The sequence below is a fragment of the Procambarus clarkii genome, chromosome 52 (assembly GCF_040958095.1).
Source record: "Procambarus clarkii isolate CNS0578487 chromosome 52, FALCON_Pclarkii_2.0, whole genome shotgun sequence".
Lineage (NCBI taxonomy): Eukaryota > Metazoa > Arthropoda > Malacostraca > Decapoda > Cambaridae > Procambarus > Procambarus clarkii.
In genome coordinates this window covers 29,195,283-29,217,589 of record NC_091201.1, presented here as the reverse complement: position 1 = coordinate 29,217,589, position 22,307 = coordinate 29,195,283, and the positions used below count along the sequence as shown (strand labels likewise).

Sequence of the window (22,307 nt, the reverse complement as noted above, 5' to 3'; positions counted from 1 at the left end):
GCCCAGCACCCCCCAGTAAGAGTGGGTGTAAAAGGTAACCCGAAGTGTTACTCCTGAGACTGATGGATGCCTACTATAATGCTCCACAACGAGAGATGAAGCCGTTCCAAGTGATGAAGTGGTCACCACTGAGAGATCTTCTGACTCCGTCAGAGGAGTCAGAAGCAGCAGCTTGGTCTGGGCCCAATGTAGCGGGGGCTAGAGCCCGTCTTTCCATCAGTCTGACTTCTGGGCCTGGTCACCCACCCCACGAGTCTGAGAATTGAATGAGGGTCAGAAATTGGAATGAAAACATGAAAATAATTTCATCCACGGTTAAGTTCCTATACCCACCATGGAGCGACAATTATAGGATAGGAGACACCCCACAATCGTCACCTTAAGAACCATCTGTCCGTCGCAGTCGGGTTCAGCAACGAAGGCAAGGTTTGACAATAAAAGCTTCCCCTCACTCAACATCAGGTCCCACAGTTCTACGGGCGAGAGAGAGAGAAAGAATGCCTTCCCAATTACCCACTGCCAAAACAGAATTAGGTATCGGAATTAATATTCAAGAATGGCACAAAGTCGGCTAGAAGGAACAATCAGAAAGGAGAAGAGGTGGAGAGGAAAATGAAATACAGTATGAGGAAGAGGAAAAAAGATACCAGCAAAATTAGTAAAGACAGCTGCAGGAGCATAAGGCTTCAAAAGGGCAGATGTTCCATGTAGCATTACACTCTTAACAACCACCCACCAAGCCCTCACGTCAACAATGGGCTGGAAGGGGGATTTCACAAGTAAGAGTGTCTTACATGTGAACTGTACTGCTGGTGGACTGTAGTAAGTTTCACTATACCAAGGTGAAACCCTTAACTACTGTGCTGGGCCAACCAAGAAATCTTGTTCCGAGAGTTATGCTATTTTTTTTTAAATAGGCTAATTTTAATGTTTTTTAATGTTTTCATCACTGTTTTTAATTGAAAATGAGTTTTCATTGAGTTTGGAAACATTTTGACATTAACTTTACCTGAACATTTATAAAAACAACAAAAATATGTCTTTAACAATTGCATAATGAAGTTTTTGCCAAAAACAGGTGCACACTGTAAGGGGTTACATGATAAAAACCAATTAAACTATACCATGCAAAACAATCCCTTGCACATTTTATTACAATTTATAATTATCAATGTTGTTGTTTTAGATTCAGCTGCTCGAAACCAAAAGTTCCAAGTAGCACGGGCTACGGTGAGCCCGTAGTGGACTTACTTGGCACAGGCTGTAACTGATTATAAATGAAAACATTATTTACAGTAATATGTTTTTCTCAGTTTTTTTATTCTATTACTCAAATGACAGAGACAACAAATTAAACTGATCCTAATTAAGCATTGTATGAGTATCCACCCATAATTTCTGGTTATTTAATCACAAATACATACAGTGTAAACTCAAGAATTTTGTATACAGTATCAATTTTCCTTATATAATTTTCATTATATCACACCACATTAAATCAAGGTTGAGATTGATTTAATGTGGTGACCATCAAACTACACCAAAACAAAACAGAGAAAGGATATTGCCTGCTTAGACAGGCAATATTTAAGAAAGTGACTACACTTCACTTGACCCACCATGTTACATGAGAGCAGTGAATATTAAAGTGCTGCTCTAACAAACAGTGTGGAAGCTGTTCATGCCACTCACTGAAGATATGACAGTGGGATCATGTAACATGGAATTCTATATAGAAATGTTTTGGACAAGCAAAAACAATAATAGATTACAAGCACAATGAAGCATCAAGATTAATGGGAAATCAGTATACTGTACATCACCCTCACCCAAAACAAATACACGATGACTCAATAACGTGGCTGAAGACATTATGACCAAACCATAACTGAAGATGGAGAAGTGACAATGTTTTGGTCCATTCTTGACCATTATCAAGTCATGTGATGATTCAGAGAAGAAGGTACAGGCAAAGTTCCTCACCTCTCACCTTATTCTCTTACCTTATATTTGCCTGTACCTTTCTCTCTTCTATCACACGACTTGATAACGGTCCAGGACAGACCGAAATGTCGTCACTTCTTCATCTTCCGAGTTGTGGTTTGGTCATCAATAAATTATGATAAAGTGAGCTGAACAGTTTAGATTAACATGGTAATGTTAGCATGGAGGGTGGTCTATTGTGGCAACTCCCTTCCCAGACCAAACAAGGTCTCTTGTGATTACATACTGTTCATAGACAAAAATTATTATTATCCACTTTAGCAATTCAGAATACTGTATCCTGATCAAACCTAAAAATCTAATAAGAGTTAACTTGACACTAGTGAATGAACTGGTTGCTGCCAGCATAACTGGCAAATTTTTGTTGTTGTTTTTAAACAATTTAAATATTAATCAGATATGTTGAAACAAGCATATTACACAATGTAATTACTGTATCTTACATTGTGTAATATGCTTGCATTATCAAATTATTACAATCTTATTTTATTTGGTCATAAATGTTCAATCATGATATCAAGAACTCATCGTTATCAGAACCTTCATTACTGGAGAGGTCACTATCACTGATTCCACCTGGTAGCCCTCCATTCTTCTTTACTTGAGTATTCACACCTACATCACACCAATTGCTTTCATTATCACTACTAGATATTTCATCATTATCACAAAGAGTCTGATAGTCTGCCCTCAACCATGGCCGTCGTTTACCATTTGCAAATAAACTTTGCCATTTTACTTTTGCAGCCTTAGTGAGGGTGATTGCTACACATGTTCCCTTTACACATATAGATGAAAGCTCGGCATCTATTTCTCCTCCTAAATCTTCATCAAGGACATAAAACTTTTCTCCTAATAGGGTCATGAACATCAGTCGAGATGATTCAATACGACACTTGTACAGCTTTACCCCCATGAGATGAATAATCACAGATACTGAATCATCTTTTTGACTCCATGATGTTTCTGGAGATAGTTTAGAGGTGATGCCTTCGACAGCTTCCAGGGGTGGCACAATAAGGCACATATGTTGAAAATCTTTTGAAGCCATTTCAATTGCTCTCTGATTTTTATTAGGCTTACTGATGTTAGCCACATTCTCTGTCTGCTGAACCCTAACTTTTGCAGACTTGTTCATAATATGAGGTTTGCAAGATTTCAATGATCCAATATTTTTCTCGAGTTTTAAGACACTGTTTTCTTCTTGTTCACCAGTCTTTTTATTTTCCAACATTTTATTATTGATAAGACTGTTTTCTATGTAATCATTTACCTTATTTTTTAAGTCAGGATTAACTGTGGATATGCAAGAGTCTTCACAACCTACAGCGATCTCGTCATCTGAATTCTCTAATTCTCTTTCAGCATGCTTTTCTTTCTCTAGGTCAGAATTAACAATGTGAAGTAAGGATGCAATCGAATAATCACATGATGCAGTCGTCCTGTCATTTGCCTTTTCTAATGCTTCACCAACATGCTGTTCTCTAACTTTTTCTATTTGAGCCTTTACTGAGGGTATACTCAACAGGAAATCGGCAGCCTCCTTACCATCTATACAGGAGTCATTAAGAATGTCCAGTGGTGGAGATTTTTCATCATTAGTTTCCTCCATTTGGTCTGCTTGAATGGCAAGTCCTGCACATACAAGTTCTTGCCACATTTGCTTGGGAGGGTCAACCGAGATGTCAATCAATTCCACACTACATATCTGCTCCTCAATTATTTTTCGAATCTCAACTGCCTTAGCAATCCATACACCAGCAGTGCTGGCCAAATGCAACATAAACCTCTTTGCCTTCTCTTTCATGTCATTGGGAATAATAATGTGAGCCAGACAACAAACAATTGCCTGAGCAGGAAGAGCCTCCAGAATGGTGCATGGACACGCATGAACCTCATGTGCTGGTATCGTCAACGTTTCTCCATGGTCCACATAAAATACGGTCACGTTTCCATCACGTTCACTGGACTCTACCCATCCTCGATAGTACATGTTATCAGTAAATTTTGCAATGCAGTAGCTGCAGGATGGTATACAGATATTATGCTGGAGGCCTTCAGTATAGTCTTTTTTACCACCATTAAACTTTTTTGTCAAATTAGCCAAGTCTATCTCAAGGATGTTTAGCTGATCAAGTTTATCTTCCCGAAGAACAAAGAACCGGTCAGGTGAAACAATTTCACCTATCTCCACTCGTATTTCTACATTCAGTGGCAGATCTTCTCGTGCAAGGAGATAGGTTGCTGTGTCACTTGTAGGGGAGGTGCAGGTATGCTGGATCAATTTGTCTTTTGAGTCTCTGTTTGCTCTCTCACTTAATGATGAGGTACAAGACAACCTGTCATCCTCAAGATAAGCATCTGCGTCTGTACTGCAGCCTAATCTATCTTCCATTTCGCAACCTTGTACCTCTAATTGTACGTCGCAGTTACTGACATCTGCACTTCTATCTATCTTTAAAGTATTGCTTTGTATGTCCTCCTCCAACTGTGAAATATATAACATATTATAAGCTTTATTTAAAGAACTTTTCCAATCAGTGTTACATAAAGTTTGGTGATTTAGTGACAGGCCAGCTTGGGAACAGAGTTGCTCTAACATTTTTAGATGTGTAGGATTATCAATTCCAAATCCTTTTGCGATTAATTTTCCCCTAAATGATTCTTTTTGTACAAATGATTTTCCTACTTGCACAAGTTCAACTACTGGACTTAGCCATAGTGTATGACAAAGTGCAAATGTTATTTGACCAACAAATCTGTTACTTTTACCACTGGTGAAGATCTCGTGTACATACTGGGATGCTTCATATGTCCACTCTCTGTCATAGTCAACAGGTTGAATACGGCACAGGTATACCTCAACAATTAATTCTGGCAAAGCTGCAAGATGTGATGGCAAAAGAAAAGCAGCTTTTAATTCAATATATAATTCTTTTCCTTCATCCACAAGAAACACTTTAACAGCAGGAGCAGCATCAGAGTAGTCAATTCGAATAACCTGTGCACGGGCCCATATTCCATTATCATCGACAGCACAAAACATTCCTGGTTCAACACTCTTCAACTGGATATGTTTAGCTGGATCGGCAAAGTACTGCTGAAGAGCTAGAATTAATTTATGATGATGATTTCTCAAGTCTAAACTAGGTGCTCCTGCCTTTTCACGATATTCTGTAAGGTGAACTAAATATCTTGAGGCATTTATAACTTTTACAATATCAAAAGTTACTTCTCCCATCCTTGGTAGGTAGCGTGGAACATCAGATATTTGTACTTTATGCTTAAATCCACAATTATTTTCAACAGGACACTTACCATAAGCCTTGATGTAGTAACACAATGAACTGTAGTGACAGAATTTGTCTCTGTCTACTGCAGAACCAGCAACAATTACCTCATCAGGTATGTATTCACACAGCCTTTGTATTTCATTAAAAAGATTAGGGACTGACTGGAATGTTTCTTCTGACACAAATATATGCGATTCACAATTCAGAGATTTATTGTTCAGATCAGTAGAAAACTTTCCGACCATAAAAGAATACCTGCACAAAAAGTTAGAAACTGGTGGAGCAATATAAGTATGAAAGATAGTATCAGCATCAGCAAGATCATGTCTCATGAGATATTGCTCGGTACCTCTGCACACAATCATGGTGACAGCTGACATCATGTGCCACTCAGAAACTATATTATGCAATTTGCACATAACAATGCTGCTGGGAATACTTATTGAATAAATGGCAGCAGTCTCTAACATGGACTTCAATTTGTCACCCATTAAATCACTGTATACAAAGATTAAATTTTTCTTGAGACTGTATGAATTTTGTACAAGTTCAACAACTTTTTGAAGTGAGGATTCTTCATCCAACACAAGGTGTACGTGGCTTGCAACCCTTGCACCAATGGCTGCCTCACTAGGAGCCGAAACAATAACCATTGGATCCATAGTGGATATTAAGGTCTGTGTTAAGGAATCAAACAATTTGGTCCACTTAGAACTTACTAATACAATTTGTTGTTGTAGGTCTCCACGTTCACGCCCCTTTCTCCCCTCTCCCCATAAAATAAGCAACTGCTTAATATCACTAGCAAAATATTTCAGGCTTGAATCAGCATCATCAATAACCAGATGGCAACATCTAGCTAAAGATTTAGCAAGTGTATCACTGTTTTCTGGATTAGGGTCTTCATCTTTGCTAATTGATTTACCTGAAAGAAGTCTTAGAAGACACGGGGGCGTTGTGACGAGGATATCACATCCTAAAAGTAGCTTAATTTTTGTATCTTTGCCCTTGTCATGCCCACAGCCACCCCAGGCTGTCATGACTTTCAGGTTGAAGGAAGCAGGCAGAATGTTAAGAATGTAGTTAGCAGTACATTCTGCATTTCGCCAGGTACTACACAATACTACCAAAACTGCCCCAATGCCATCAACCAAACGACGACTGATGTGCTGCCAGGTATCCATGATAGTGGAAATTAACGGTACAACATATCCCCTAGTTTTTCCACTGGCTTTCCCACCTACTATGATTGTTGAACCACCGTGTGTAATTGCCGGCCACGTATAAGCCTGCAATCGAGTGGGCTGCATACCTTCTTCATTTAGCACTTTAACAATATGGCTATTCAAAGTAGCATTCATCAAATTCTTATTAGTTATAATATCTTCATTTGCAAGGAGTGATTCACCAGCAACAAAAACTCTAAGCAATTTTGCTATATTAAGGACTTTAGAGACAGGACTTTTCAAACTCATTGGTAAAAATTCTCCTTCCTGTATATCATTAGTCAACTCGCTGGTCCAAATATCGCGGTTGTCAGACATAAAGGAGATGTTAAAAATCTCGTGCTCAACTTCATTGTGCTTATTCTGTTTTTCATGTGTCTTTTCTTTACAGCTAACTTTATAATCAGTTTTTGGCATGCTAATTTGGTTTATTTTATCAGTACTGTGACTGAAATCATTGCATATTTTTGGACTGACTCTGAAGTTAACCTTTTCTATATATTTATCTAGTTGTTTCTGATTAACATGCCTATCCTTTGAATTTTGATTCTCAGTTAATGCTGACATGTCTTCCAGTGTAATACCCAGCTCCATATGCTCCGAGTGATGTGAATCCCGATGAGTTTCCAGTGAGCATGCAGATACCCAATTTGAAATATCTACCTTGTGTAGGCCTTTTGTTTGCCCTTGAACATCTCTTGCAATAATGCCATTTCCAATATCACAATTAAACTCATCTGGCTGAATCAAAAGTCTCTCATTGACACATTCGTTCTTAAACATACATTTAATCTCTACTTCATTATCAGGTCCTTTTCCAGGGTTTTGTTGACCATCTACACCGTTACTAATTTTATCCTTTTCCTCATTATCAAGGCATTTAAGTCTATTCAGTAGGCTCAAGCCTGATGTGGTGAAAGATAGCTTAGGAGATTCTTTCTTAGCATATTCACTTAGAGATGGCACTAGAACAAGATCTTTGACTGTTGGAGACTTAGATGATGAAGTTATTCCTGCAAAAGGGCTATTAAGATGAATGTTATCAATGTCATTTGCTGCACCTTTGTAAGCTACTTTTTCACTGCTTCCTTGTGAATAATAATTTACATCACACTTCTCTTCTGTAATTTTATCTCCTGAAGCTTGGACTAATGTTGAAATCAATATTTCTGTTTCAAGAACAGGAGCAGGAATTTCTTCTACATCAGACAGCGAAGATGTAAGCTCACCTGAGGATCTATTTCCAACTGAAGTAGCCAAAATATTTTCCTCTAATGCCATATCAGATTGGAAGGAAGTACTTATTTGACTGTCTTCTGATCTGAAAATAAATAAATACAACTGATCAGTAAATATAAATAAATGAAGTACTGAACCATGAAATTGAAGGAGATATCCCAGTTTCAAGCAAGATCATAGAAATTATTTAAATGCTTAAAATTATACATTTTTGCAAAATTTCCATTACCCAAGCAAAATTCAAATGTGCAGCAAGGCCAAGTGATACCCAAGAATGAGTCCAACGAGAGTCCAACACAAAGGCGGACTGCCAAAAGCCCTGAAGTGTAATGGTAGCACAAACCCTGCACCTCACAAGTGATTTTACCTGGGTTCAAAAACAGACAGACAGATTGACCAGGTACCAATCCTTAACCATTTGACCCTTTTTACCAGCAGTAATTGGTATTATAAATTGGTTGTAAATTGATTGGGGTGTTGTTCCATGGAAGGCTTAACATAATTAAATTCATAATACTGTTATTTATCAGCCCATCAAATAAATACTACTTTTATAACTCACCTAAAAGAACAGCTACCAATTAACAGACTTTCAGAACTATCTGATGTTAACAAGGGTGTACTTGGAAGCAACGTCAAAAATTTCATCAAGCCACGGCCTTTGGCAGCAGATTGAAGCACTAATCCTTGGTACTCTCCATTGTCTACAGTTGGTACATCGCTTTCATTTATGCTATCAGTTTTAATGTTGGTTGCGTGGTTGTGGAGAAACACCTCGTCTGAGAAAGGCGAGTCACTGTTATCCTGCACGTTTGAGAAGAATAAATGTATTAACAATGAATACAAATACTGTACAGTACTTACATCTATCCTGAGACATAAATTAATGTTTTTAAATATTGTTTTACAAAAACTTTTCTGGGGAAAGCCCCTTGTGGCTCCATGAAGCTATACGCAGAGATGGTTACCATCTACTTTTCTCTCCAAGTTGTACTCACCTAGTTGTGCTTTGACTCTTTCGTCCTGCCTCTCAACCGTCAATCAACTGGCAAGATAAGCCGATGAGTTTTAAAGGCCTACCAGGTACTAGAGCCAGAACCTGATCTGTGGTGACCACTGGGCACTTTTTTTTTGTGGCAGGGATATTCCTGCATGGGCCCTAAGCCTCTGGCTGGCCCACTAAGTGTTTCTTGTTTGTTTTAACTAGGCTGTGGATGAGTATTTATTATTTGTATGTTTGTTTCAGTAAGATTATGCCCATTGTGTTTAACAACTTTTGCTCTGTTGAATCATAGTTGAAACCTTATTTGGTTTGTAACTGTGCACTATGTTAGATAATGTTCCAATGGTCCGTCGGGCATTTCTCCACAGTGATGACATTTTCTGTCATCTTCTGGAACCTGTAAACCTATTTCCCATGCACATTGGTATCCAAGCCTGATGCGATGAAAGTGTACGTCTGTTCTACTGCCTCTTTTTCATCAAAATTAGTGGTTCATGGTTGGTTGAATACATGTACAAACCCACAGATCTTCAGATGTTGTAGCAGCTGTGTTGTGGTCATTGTACATCTTCTGCATTGCTCTATTTCTAATTACTTTCTTAATCTGAGATAGACTGTGGTATGTAAATGTCTACATTTCTTCTCTTAGTTACAAGTTTTGCAGTCTCATCTGCAATGTCATTCCCACATGACTTGGCACCCAGTTGATAAGTATCTGACGGCCTTAACCTTTGAGTGTTTGCATTAATGCTATGGCATTTGTGATCAGATGGATGTTATCATGTATGCATTCTTGTTGCAAAGTTTCAATGCAGTTCTCAAATCTGTATGTATGATAACATGTTGTTAGTGTTCAGCAATAGCATGTTCCAAAGCCCTTTGAATGGCTACCCTGGAAACAAACCGTAACTGTTTCTATTTTCCGCTTGTTACAACTTGTAATAAAGTTGTTACATCTTGGCTTAACGTGTTTATGACGTATTAGAACGTTGTTACAACTTGTTACATTGGTTGTTATAACTGGTTAGGTGTTAAAACTTGTTCGAACGTTGTACCAACGTCATAGTTTCGGTGTGTATTTGGCAGGTAGCATCTCTGTAACGTTGAACACCCATTTGCGAGTCTCCAACTCACTACAGAATTTCCTGCCTTGACTGCAACTCCAGTTTCTTGTCCCTACTGGTTTACTGATCCATCTGTGAAGTATGTGAAGTCGTCAGATGCCAAGTTTGCTTCTATATGCATCTGTGGAATATTACATAGCAGATGAGGTCTGGTTCTTTTTTCCTTCAAGAGCCATAATCTTAAAATCTGCTGGCAGCAATTCCCAGGGGGCTTGCATAACTAAATCTGCACGTATTTTGTCGACACCCCTCTCAGTGACTGTATTTGTTATATCAAATGTATTGATGGTGTTTATTGCATAATTAGTCAACCTGTTGCTATTGAAAGCTATTCTGCCCTGAGTTAGTACTCCAGATATTATATCTTTAATTGAACTTATTCTTGGTCTAGTTAATATCTTAGTATGTATGCAGCAATCCCCTTTTACCCTTATTTCAATCTATGTTAGTTTGGTTTCTAGTCTTAAGTTCTGTATTTTAGTCCATGTGGGAGCCCTTGTTATGACTCGCATTGCATCATTTTGAATAACCTCAACTTTTGCCAATGCCCAGGAGAAAGAGTGAGCTAATAGTTATGAGCAATCTCAGCAAGATAGCTTTAGGGAATCACTGGTGGGGCTCCCCCCAGAAAAATATATTACAAATATAAGGATGAAAATGTTATTCATATACCTCAACAAACGTGAAATTCCAAGCATGGAGAGGAAATATGCATTGGATATTGAAGAGTTTAAGATTTAATCTTACCAAGTAAGAGGATGACTTCTTGAATACATTATCTAATTTTTGTTCACACTCTGCTGTCTGAAAGCCTAAAACAAAAGAAAAGTATTAACACACACAAAATATAAATATATTTAGAAAAAATATTTATTTACCCAAATTCATCCGAATTTTGCCATTTATGGCTTTGGCCAAACTGTTCAGTATTTTAAAAGTTTCAACGAGATCAGCCCTATCATGTCTGGTTTGCAGTGTTTTTAGCACTGTGGCCCCTCAACTATTTATAAAGCAAGCTGCATCATTCAGCTTCCATAATACATTCATCTAACCTCTACTTGGGCCCCTCTACATTTTCAGCACTAGGTATTCCTCTAAACTCAATTTGTGCCTCCTCTACTACCTTCTCAATACAGGTATCTCCCTACCCCTTCACTTATTTTCACGGGCATTCACAAGTTTTTTAAGATTCTTAATTGGATTTCTTGTAATAACTTTAAACTTGGATGTGTCTTGTAGAACAGTTCTAACTTTCTCAAAATAGATTAGTTAGCGACTAATCTGCCTTCCTCACTACAGTATTATGTTAATGTTATTACGCAAGTCCTTAGCAGCTTGGATTATTTGAGGTGCGAGGCAACCAGGAGTGTGGCGGTGTCGCTTTTCCGTGCTTTTGGCATGTAGCTCTTCCTGAAAATCTGGGATGATTTCGATTTTACCTTCCTGTCAAAGTTTAAAGTTATTACACAAAACCCAACTGAGAACCTTAAAAAATCATGTGAATGCCCTCATACATGCAGCAAATGCCGAGATTGGAGGCCTAAAATTTGAAAGAGTAACAAGTGATTTTGGACCAAGTTATTTCTACGGTAATGTGAAGACCCATAAGCCTGGCTACCAACTTAGGCCTATATTTTCACAGCTCTTATAAATTTGCAAAAAGATTGAACACAAAAATATCTCCGTACAATCCAACTACATTCTCCCTTAAACTCTGGGTGATGCAGCTATTTAGCATTAACAGCTAACAACACTGCAGTGCACAAGAAAAAAAATTCCACTTTCTTCTAAGATTCTTAAAATTTGTTCCCTGATCATGGGAAAAATAAGAAAAAAATCATAGGCAACATATTTTGGTCGTGATCAGGCAAGGAAGTCTGGCAAGATACAGGCGCTGAAAGAGTACACATCCGGGGCCGGTCTGCTCCACATGTACCGTCAGGTGGGAGTTACCACAAAGATATTATTACCTAATTATTTCATTGTCTCGGATTTTTTCTCCGATATTTTGCTGTAATATTATTCGATACAGTATAAGAGAAGCGTCATCAATGCAAATGTAGGTCTTGCAATACATACATGCTCTTCTTGGCAACTCTTGCCCCACGAACTTCAACAAATCTGCTTAATTATTGTGAACGATTATAGCAATTCAAAATTTAACGAGTTTTATGAAGCTAGGCCACCATCTGACTGAGGATAATCAGGGCCCCAGGGGTGGAAAACCAGCCCCTGAGGGAAGACAGCATACAGTATTATAAAATACAAATACTCAGGTATATAAGGATGAAAAGGTGACAAGAGATATAATTGACAGGAATTGTAAACCTTGCAGTGAAAATGCAAGGATTCGTCCTATCATTTATTATAACAATCGTCATACAGCTTCCCTCATTATGAGAAATAACATCTCTGCTTCCTCTGACAAACTGAGGTGTACTAATGTAGTGTATCAATACAAATGCAGCTCTGGAGACAGTGCACTCTGAAAAATATGTTACATTGGACATACCACGAATACACTGAGTCGGGGTATTAATATTTTTGCTGCTGCATAGAAGGACCTTTAGATACATAAAATGTTTATGGTTAGGCACGCACCCAGGAGGCAGAACATTAAAGTGTTAAGGGAGCAGCTGATGATTGGTATATGTATAAATTTTCACAAATGTTTTGGAGGATATAGAGAGAGCAAAAAAACAGACTTACCATTCTTCTCTAAACAGCTTTTTCTTGAATTTTCTTCTTTCTCCCTTTGTTTTAATATTTCTTCTTTCTTCTTTTGTTTTAATATCTCTATTAAATTTGTATCCCATGATGCAAAGCCACACTTAACTAAAATCAAGGCAAGGTCTACTATTACAGTCTCTTTCTGAGTTTCAAGATGACAAAGAGGTGATAACCGTGTTAGAACTTCACAGAATTCTCTGCCAAGATGTACAGTCAAGGAACCTTGTAAGCAACCTGTGGATCAATAATTTTGAGACATTAACTAATGTAATTATTAACCACCACTCCTTTCACATTTTAATGTAGACAATGAACAGCCCCCCTCATGCTCATTCATGAGGGGGGCTGTTCATTGTCTACATTAAAGATCTACCAAAAGGAATTCAGAATTATACGAACAAGTTTGTGGATGATGCAAAGATACTGGGAAGATAGGAGATGCAGACAATTGTCATGCCATTCAATTTGATCTAGATAAAATTCGAGCTTGGAGCGTCAAGTCGCAAATGGAATTCAATGTGAATAAATGCCATGTTATAGAATGTAGAAATGGAGAAAATAGACCACACACAAAATCTACAAATTGTGGGAAGGAATTCAAGAACTTTAATGAAGAATGAGCCCGTTGTGGTTTTGGATAGGAAAGTGCCACCAAAGGAAATAATAAAGAACATTATGAGAGGAGAGTATGTGTCGCTTTCCAACTTCAGATTTGCTTTTAATTATATGAATGGTGAAATACTAAAGAAACTGTTTGTGACTTTTGTGAGACCAAAACGGGAGTATGCAGCAGATGTATGGTGCCCATATCTCAAGAGGCACAAAAATAAACTGATAAAGGTGCAAAAGCATGCTACAAAATAGCTTCCAGAACTAAAAAACAAGAGTTACGAGGAGAGACTAGAGGCGTTTAACATGCCAAACCTAAAACAAAACGAAGTAATATGATCACCACCTAGAAAATACTAACTGGAATCAACCAAATTGACAGAGGAATTCATGAAACCAACAACTTCAAGAACAAGAGGACACAGATTCAAGCTAGGTAAACAAAGGTGCCAAAAAAATATTATGAAGTTTTCTTTTGCAGAGTAGTAAATAGTTGGAACAAGTTAAGTGAGAAGGTGATGGAGGCCAAAACCGTCAGTAGTTTTCTTTTGCAAACAAAGTGGTAGATGGTTGGAACAAGTTAAATGTGGTGGTGGTGGAAGCCAAAACTGTCAGTAATTTCAAAGCTTTATATGACAAAGAGTACTGGAAAGATGGGACACCACAAGTGTAGCTCTCATCCTGTAACTACACTTAGGTAATTACAGAGCAGACAGCCAGATTCCAGCCTTGTCAAGCTACCATATGCAGGTCCTGCATTCAAGCTCTTCGACCTGTGTTTGTCTGTGATAAAGGGAAGGGAAGGGAACTATAAGGGGGAAAGCACCAAGTGATTATGACTATATAGCACTGGGAAGGGGTCAGGATAAGGATTTTGGGATGGGACGGGGGAGGGAAGGAGTGGTGCCCAACCACTTGGACAGTTGGGAATTGAACGCTGACCTGCATGAAGCGAGACCGTCGCTCTACCGTCCAGCCCAAGTGGTTGAGTTTGTCTGTGATAAGTTTCTGATTATTTGTGAAGATCAGGCACATTTTCCTATCTTGTTGGCTCCACTATCTGCTTGTTCAACATCTACACAAGTCCAGAAACCTGCTCGACTTGTGTGTGTCAGTTGCACAAGAGCCTAATGTACCAGGGAGCTACTATACGCCACCAAGAAAAGAATGTTTCATTACATTCAATGCTACACTTTTTCAAGGTAGCATTTCTACATTTCTACTAGATATATCCTTGAGCTAACAAAAATAAAAATCAGCAATATTTATAATAAAAATTATTATTATAAAGAGATGCCCAGAAAATATGGAAGCAAATGCAATGTAGACAATTACAAGTGCTTTAAGAACATATAGAAAATATGCTTACAAAGAAAAATTACACAAATGCAAATACCATACTGCATTTTATTTCAAGCTTTATAATTATCATAATAACCCTACTCATTAGAAGACATCAAACTCACTTATCATTTACAATTTCAAACACCTTACCATCTGGGCCACGCATCAAGGGTACAAACTCGGCATATGGTTTCTTCTTAGCAATTTTGTTTACAAAGTCATTAGCTGCCTGATCCCACGTACTGGATGCCCTGGCAAAATAATTAAGTAAATAAATAAATAAATAAATAAAACCAGCATCGAATGTAATGAAATGCCTCATATACATATATACATATATACACACACACACACACACACACACACTGTACAGTATGTCGTACCTAATAGCCAGAACGCACTTCTTGGCCTACTATGCAAGGCCTGATTTGCCTAATAGGTCGAGTAATTTTCTTTATTTAAAAAACATTCCAATTGGTTTACTTGAATTATTAATATTATATTATATTAGGAACATAAATTATTGACTTAGTTTAGTTTAGGTTAGGTAGGGTAGGGTAGGTTATGTTCGGTACAGTCATATATCTATGTTAGTTTTAATTCAAATTAAAAAAAAAAACAGGGTTGAATATAACGAATTGCCATTTTCTGAGTGAGTCCCGGAAGCTCCCCAGCATCCCTCCCTCCCTCCGGTCAGTGATTTTTTCGCATGTTTTTGACATCCAGCCTCAAAACTAGGGTGTGGATCACAGGCGCAGTAGGTCTGGGGCTTCCCCTTCCCCCTCCCGGGGAGGAGGGGGGGGGCTGCGCAGACAGGGGCGCGTGCATGGGGGAATTGTGTCAAATCCTGGTTTGTGTCTCAGAGAGGCTGAAGGATGTAAGTAAATTCAGTAGAATTTCTGGTTGCAATTCTTATACCATGTCGTAGCTCAGTCGATTAAGGCAGCGCCTGGGATGCTCTCGGACGTAGGTTCGAATCCTCGCCATGGCCCTTGTGGATTTGTTCACTGGAACTCCAAGAACAAGAAGACATAGATTTAAGCTAACTAAACAAAACTACTGAAAAAATGTAAGGAAATTCACTGTCAGAGAATGGTAGACGGTTGGAACATGTTGAGTGAGGTGATGTTGGCGAGTGAGCCAAAACCGTCAGTACTGTAGTTTCAAAGCATTATATGACAAAGAGTACTGGGAAGACTAGACACCACAAGCATAGCAATTATCCTGTAACTACACTAGGGTAATTACATTTTGAGAGTTAATTTAAATTAAAATATGTGAAACTTACTTTGGTATAATTTTCAAGTCCAAAGCAGTGAATGAATATTCCAGTGAAACAGCTGAAACACCAAATATATGAATCCGCTTAGCTTGGTAGGGAACACTCGTCCACTGGTCAGGACCCAGGCAAATTATAGAAGAACCCTATTAAAAAATGAAAATTATTTAACACACACAGAGTATATAGGAATGGTCTCCCTGCCGGCAAATGAAAACTGTAGTCAAGATGAGAGAATACAAAAGATTTCTAAAGTTAAATGACTGTTTTCTATCCTTAACCACAGCACTGCACATAGCACCTTAAGGCATTATCAGTGGTACGTGTAGTGTCTTAAGGTGCTCGATTGGTCGTGTGTATAGTGCCTTAACACACTCATAGGTATACCATAGGATTCAAAATTGATGTGTGGTCACTTGGATATGAGATGGAGGCCCGAGACCTCCAGTGAGTGTCTGCCTTCTTAAAAAAAATTCTCAGCATGCCCCACGGCCATGGGTACGTTCAATTTCCTCAACAACACTTGACCACATTGTTGAGAAAACTCACATGTTGATATTGCAGGGCATATTGTTAGAAGATGAATGTGCTAGTGATATTGAAGACCCAAGTCAGGAAAAAGGCCTAGCACGCATGTCTGATACGAGTGATATGAATATTGAAGTGGACAATGTGGAGTATGTGTACAGGAAACGGCTCTCACCAGCCCTGTCGTCCTGCCCTAGGTCAACAGCAGTTTACCATCACCACCTCTGCCATCTGACATGTCTCTACAAAGTGAGAACATAGGTGACGAGTCATTTTCTGGGTTCAATGACATGGGCTCAAATACAAGCAGCGTTGATGAACCAAAGGCAAGCGGCTATAAAGGTGCTGTTACTAGGCAAGGATTTATTACCTCAGCCACACGGCGAGCCAAGAGCCAGTGTCTCACGAGTCCTGAGGACAAAGATGACTGTGCCCTCAATGTCAGGTGTTCATGGTAAGCCTATACCACACGAAAGAACCTCATCACCTCCCATACGCAGTTCTAGCACAAGATGACAGAGCCGTGTTGTTAGTGTCCATGCTGGTGGTGCTTGTGGTGATACAAGCCATGGTGTTGGCATCAATACAACAAGCATGGGTGTACTGGTGTGGGAGGATTTTGACGCTTATCCTACATTTGATAATACCGATGCTGGTGTGACACCCACATTTCCCTATACTGGTGACAAAAAGCCCAAGTTGGAATATTTTATTGCGTATTTCAATGAGTCATTCATGCAGCATCTTGTTGTGGAGACAAACAAATATGCTGTGGAACTCATTGCATTAGGATTTTTACGTCCTCCCAAATAACATGACTATTAATGAGACTTTTGTGTTTTTATTACTGTGCATGATGAAACATTCAGATGAACATGTGATCCAGGATTATTGGAACAAAGACAGCCTTGTTCCAATTATAAAGGGAGACAGTCTTTATAACACATTATCTGTTAATACAGAGGAGTTGTGTGGGTACATTAGAGCTTAGAAAGTGGTTGAGATATTTCAAAGTGTACACCCAATAAAATTAATAAAGGAAATAGTTAGCTAAGATGCCACCAGAATGAGAATGTTGGTATCATTATATGGTGTCAAGTCATGCATGTCTTAAAACTATAATATAATTTAAAGCAATATTATCAACATCTGTAATTATTAAGGCCAGTCATGCAAACTTACACTAGTTTCAATTGTAATGCCATAGTCAAGAAGGAAAATGGTTGCATTCTGGTCAGTGTTACTGTCCTCGATGCTCTCCACCAGCCCACGAAACCAATGACCCTTGTGCTGGACTGCTACAATCTGTGGAGTGCATCATAAATTACAAGTAGCAAATTCTGGTCTCATGCTATGTTCCTTAACCCTGTACTAGTGCACTAGAACTGCATGACAAATCTGGTGTGAAAAAAAATAAATGCTGAAAAATTATTTTGTTTTATCCCCTGCACTGTTCACCCGTTTCACATGACGACTATTATGTGGCGTGCTAATATAAAAAAAATTGTTGCCCTTTATAATATTGTTAACCCTCAACATGCAGATATTGATATACAGTATGGTCATTTCCGCCTATGAACAAAAAATTTAACAAATTCCAAGAAATATTGTTTTCTTAGAGCATAATTAACTTGTATGCAAAATTTAAGAAAAACAAAAAATCAGCTTTTGATTTAATGAAATGCCAAGTTTTGGGAGAGTCCCAGTGGCTCTCTGTAGCTAACATCTCCAATGTGTGTAATGTCTAGTAGTTGCCATCAGTCACGGAGTTCTCTGGCCTACCTGAGACCCAGAGCCAGAACCTGGTCACCTCAAAGAAGTGCAAGGAGCATTGGCATTTATCTTTTTTTATATACCACCACCAAGGAAAGGCACCCAGAAAGTCAACAAGACAAAACAGGCCACAACTGGCTACTTCCTATACCTGCAGACTTGAAAACAGCCACCTTCCATTTCCCAGGAAGTTGGGGGGATTGGTTTTTCTCATCATAGAACTGAAGATGAAGCAGCCAGCTGACCCAGTCTGCTGCCCTCCTCCTCCCAAATAAGGGGGAGGGAGGTGGGGCCAACAAGCTGGCACTCGTTTCATGAATTTTTGATAGTTTGTTTACATTTTGGGAAGTTCTTTTAGCAATTTTGAAGTCTTCATTTTTATAACCAGCAGTGGTCTGTTTCTTTCACTGACTTTGTGGGTGCTTTCCTGGTGGTGGCGGCAGACATGATTAAAATTTACTGACATCATCATTGTACAGCCACTCTCTATGCTTCATTAGAGGGGCCCCATGTTTTGGCTTGTGGTTTTCAGTAGGCCTACAAAAATTTTGTGACTGAAGCACCTCAAGATGGCACCTAGTAGTTATCTCGAGATGATTTCGGGGCTTAGTGTCCCCGCAGACCAGTCCTCGACCAGGCCTCCAACCCCCAGGAAGCAGCCCATCAGGCGCCCATGGGGCACCTAGTATAGTGGCCTAGTGGCCACTAGTAGCTTAGTGGCCTATATAGTTGGGCACTGTATCAGCATTGTATTTTCAGACTTACACAGAAATTGGCATTTCATTATATTCAATGCTGTTTAATTTATTTATTCCATCTCTATGTTTCCCCTGAAACACAATGAATTAAGTTCCACTGAAACACAAATGTAACTATTAATGCATCTAATCTTGTTAGGAAATACAATGTTTATGTCAACATCTGTAATCCAACACCTCAGCTCCTGCAAAGTATCTCTTTAAAATTAAAATATTTAATTATTTATATTTTCAGGAAACTATAAGAGGTTATATTTAAACAAAATTAAGGTTAACTGGTACAGTCATTCAAAGACAAATATTTTTAGTTATATAGCTAGCTCTTCTAACTCAAATTTCAGATTCTGAGATTTTATTTGCATACAAAGAGTTAAATGACACCTTTACACTCACATCTTTAACTTTAGCTGGAAACTGCAATAAATTATATCTTGGTGTTCTCATTTTAAAGTAATTGTTCAGCTGCTTTTCCATCTGTTGGAAATGCATGAGCTCACAAGACATGGAACTCGAGTGCGTTTCTCGAACCCATAATGTGCTTGCACACTCAACCTGAAAAACAACGAAACTTTTAGCCACACAATACATAAAGATATTTCAATTATTGTACATGAAATGTGTTGAAAGTGAGGTGCCAGGAGGAGCAATGTCTCAATGATCCTCAGACAACACTGCTTTATTGCAATGGTGGATTAGCATAAATTTGTATTTACAATCAGTATACATACCAGATGAGCCAGTCCAAGCATAAATAAAGAAGAAATACATTACCCCTTAGAGAAAGCCGCTATTGTATTAATAAATGGTCATTCCTGCCTATGCACAAAAAAATAAAAATATTAAGATTTAAACATTTAAATGGAAAATGCAAGTGAAAAAATATAAATACGGTACACATTTTTACTAGTTGCAAGAGTTGTGAAAGGTTACGCTGTGGGGTCATCTGTCGACACCTGATAACAACTTTGCTGACACAGTCTATACAAGATACAACTCCAATGTTCACCCAAACAAGACTGATACAAGCATACTAACCAAACAGATCTGGAGATTTTTCCATGTGATATGCGCTTCTGCAGGCACCCAAGAAGAGTGTAACTCAGACATCTCTCTCCCTCTCTCTTATTACAGGTTTTCATTATATACAGTATATCTGAAGAAAACAAACATTACACTGAATATTACTGCAATCATATGTCTACAAATTAACATGTCAGGTTAGAAGTACATAATACAGTACACATGGTTCTATAGTAGTGATGGAAGCAGTGGTGGGAGTCACCTTTTTGGTCACCTTAGTGCTGGTCCTCGGCCGAATATAGTAAGCGCTCTAATTCAGACCTCAGTAGCGTGAATACGTTTACTCTAGCCTAAATCGAGACTAAATGTTAGGTACTTAGTATGGACAGAAATACAAATCTTAGGTCTTTGTCATCAGGTTACTGAATATCTTGCAGTCTTTTATAAAAAGATACAAGTCCATTAAAATAATGAATCAATAAATAGCATTCTACCATTTATTCCATGTGGCTGTAATTTCCTCACAAGTCTCATGTGGTACCTTATCAAAAGCTTTAGCAAAATCCATGTAAACTACATCCACCAGAATTCCTTTGTCCGAATATAAATGAAAAGGTATATTGTAGCAAGATTTTATATCAACAAATAACTACAATACAGTACCTATATAAAAATATAATACATAATATAATTAGTGTACCAGTATGATTAAAATACCAACACAGTATTAGTCTACAGAGCTCCTGGGTTCAATTCCCGGGAAGCACAGAAATGGTTGGGCACAGTCCCTTTCATCAGGAGTTAGGCAACTGTTGTGGGTTGCATCCTGGGTTAAGTCAGTGGTTTAACCTCGATATAAGCCAGGCTTCCTGTCCCCAATAATCAAGCCAGCTCACCAACGGACTTTAAAACCTACCTCACTTAACCTTACCTAGCCCCACCAACCTGTCCTCTGCTGATATATAAGTGAATACATAAAATAATCTAAACATACGCCTCCTTTCTTAATTCCTGATACAATGACAGAGACAGTGGCACACAGGAGTTCCAGCCCCGCTCCTATACCAAGGTAAGTCCACCACGGGCTCACCATAACCCATGCTACTTGCAACTTTTGGTTCCCAGCCGCTGAATCTTAAAACAACAAATGGTACACAGACCACTGAGGATAATGACTCACAGAGGGAAGGGATAATGACGACACACAGGGTCGTCGTTGCTGTTAGTTGATATAAAAAGCGAGGAGAGTGCCTGAAGCAGGGCACCCCCAGGGCACCGCGTCCCGTACTGCTCGTGTGTGTGTGCTGGCAGGTCCCTGGCCTCGCCGCCCTCCACCTTTATAGGAAATGTAGATGTTTACCTCTCAGAATGTTTGGTAATATATTAATTGTTTGTGATGTGTGTGTATGTATGTATTAACACGATGTACTGAACGGGGTGGGAATAGCTTGAGCTACCTCAGCCCTTTGTGTGTGTTTTACCTCAATAAACTTATTTCAATTTCTACCTTGATTTGTCACCGCTAGTTATATCACTGCTACCTCATACGAGCTAATAACTGGCCTTTATTTTGTATAAGAAATTCGTCTTATACGAGAGCGGTCAGCCAAGTTGAGCACCAACTGTAGCCAGCAATTACTTGGGTGACCTGTTGTTATAGATTCAGCTACTCGAAACAAGTTCCAAGTAGCACGGGCTATGGCGAGCCCGTAACTTACCAGGCACAGGAGCGGGGCAATTAGCACGGGCTATGGTGAGCCCGTAGTGGACTTACCTGGCACAGGAGCGGTGCCGACCTGGTTGGGTTACCGCACGGATACACCATTAATGTCTCCAGAGATAAGCTTACGTTTGTTATCAATTCAGCACTTGTTATCTATAACAGCCGTTAACGGGGCTATTAAATTACCCGAATTTACTTGAGGGCCACTAAAACTAGTGGCCTCGACGAGGACAGAAAGCCGGCGGCTTGTCAATGGTCTCCTGATTTGCCCCACCCCCTTTAAGTATATATTTACCGAGGACCACTAATCCTACATACTTGTGTAAAGGAGGAATGTATATATTTATCTCTCAGAATGTTCGGTAATATGTTTATTGTTTGTGATATGTGTCTATATATGTATTAACACGATGTACTGAACGGGGTGAGAATAGCTTGAGCTACCTCGTCCCTTTGTGTGTATTTTACCTCAATAAACTTATTTCAATTTCAATTTTCAACTAATCCTACACGGGAGACATCTCCCGTCACGCAGGGTGCAGTCGCACCTCCACAGATCTCCAGTATCATCTATTGATACTGGTAATGGCTCAAAAGGGCCACCACTTACGGGATATTCATGCCCGTGCCACCTTTTGGGTGGCTTAATCTTCA

General features: G+C 38.9%; 1 protein-coding gene across 4 annotated transcripts; it reads right to left on the bottom strand.

Annotated features, from left to right (window-relative positions):
• Positions 1-1,131: 1,131 nt before the first annotated feature.
• Positions 1,132-21,744, bottom strand: LOC123755385 (putative ATP-dependent RNA helicase TDRD12). 4 transcript variants are annotated; one of them, XM_069304586.1, is made up of 11 exons: positions 21,649-21,721; positions 21,111-21,265; positions 19,946-20,063; positions 19,304-19,462; positions 17,562-17,684; positions 15,861-15,997; positions 14,723-14,823; positions 12,599-12,853; positions 10,637-10,701; positions 8,325-8,566; positions 1,132-7,844 (listed from the first exon to the last, which is right to left on the bottom strand). In XM_069304586.1, exons 3-11 carry the CDS (start codon positions 20,015-20,017, stop codon positions 2,513-2,515), a joined length of 6,486 nt encoding a protein of 2,161 aa, XP_069160687.1. In that variant the 5' UTR covers positions 20,018-20,063; positions 21,111-21,265; positions 21,649-21,721; the 3' UTR covers positions 1,132-2,512. The 4 variants fall into 4 exon arrangements, with proteins under 4 accessions (XP_069160687.1, XP_045593918.1, XP_045593919.1 ...); XM_045737962.2 differs by lacking the exon at positions 21,111-21,265 and having other exon boundaries at positions 21,649-21,744; XM_045737963.2 differs by lacking the exon at positions 21,111-21,265 and having other exon boundaries at positions 21,705-21,731.
• Between the last annotated feature and the right edge of the window lie 563 nt (positions 21,745-22,307).

Coding starts and splice junctions, on each gene's coding strand:
- LOC123755385 (XM_045737962.2), bottom strand. CDS start 20,017: ATGTCTGAGTTACACTCTTCTTGGGTGCCTGCAGAAGCGCATATCACA. Junction 12,854..14,722: donor CTTGATGCGTGGCCCAGATG/GTAAGGTGTTTG, acceptor ATTGATCCACAG/GTTGCTTACAAGGTTCCTTG. Junction 8,567..10,636: donor AGAAGTCATCCTCTTACTTG/GTAAGATTAAAT, acceptor TCAAACGTGCAG/GATAACAGTGACTCGCCTTT.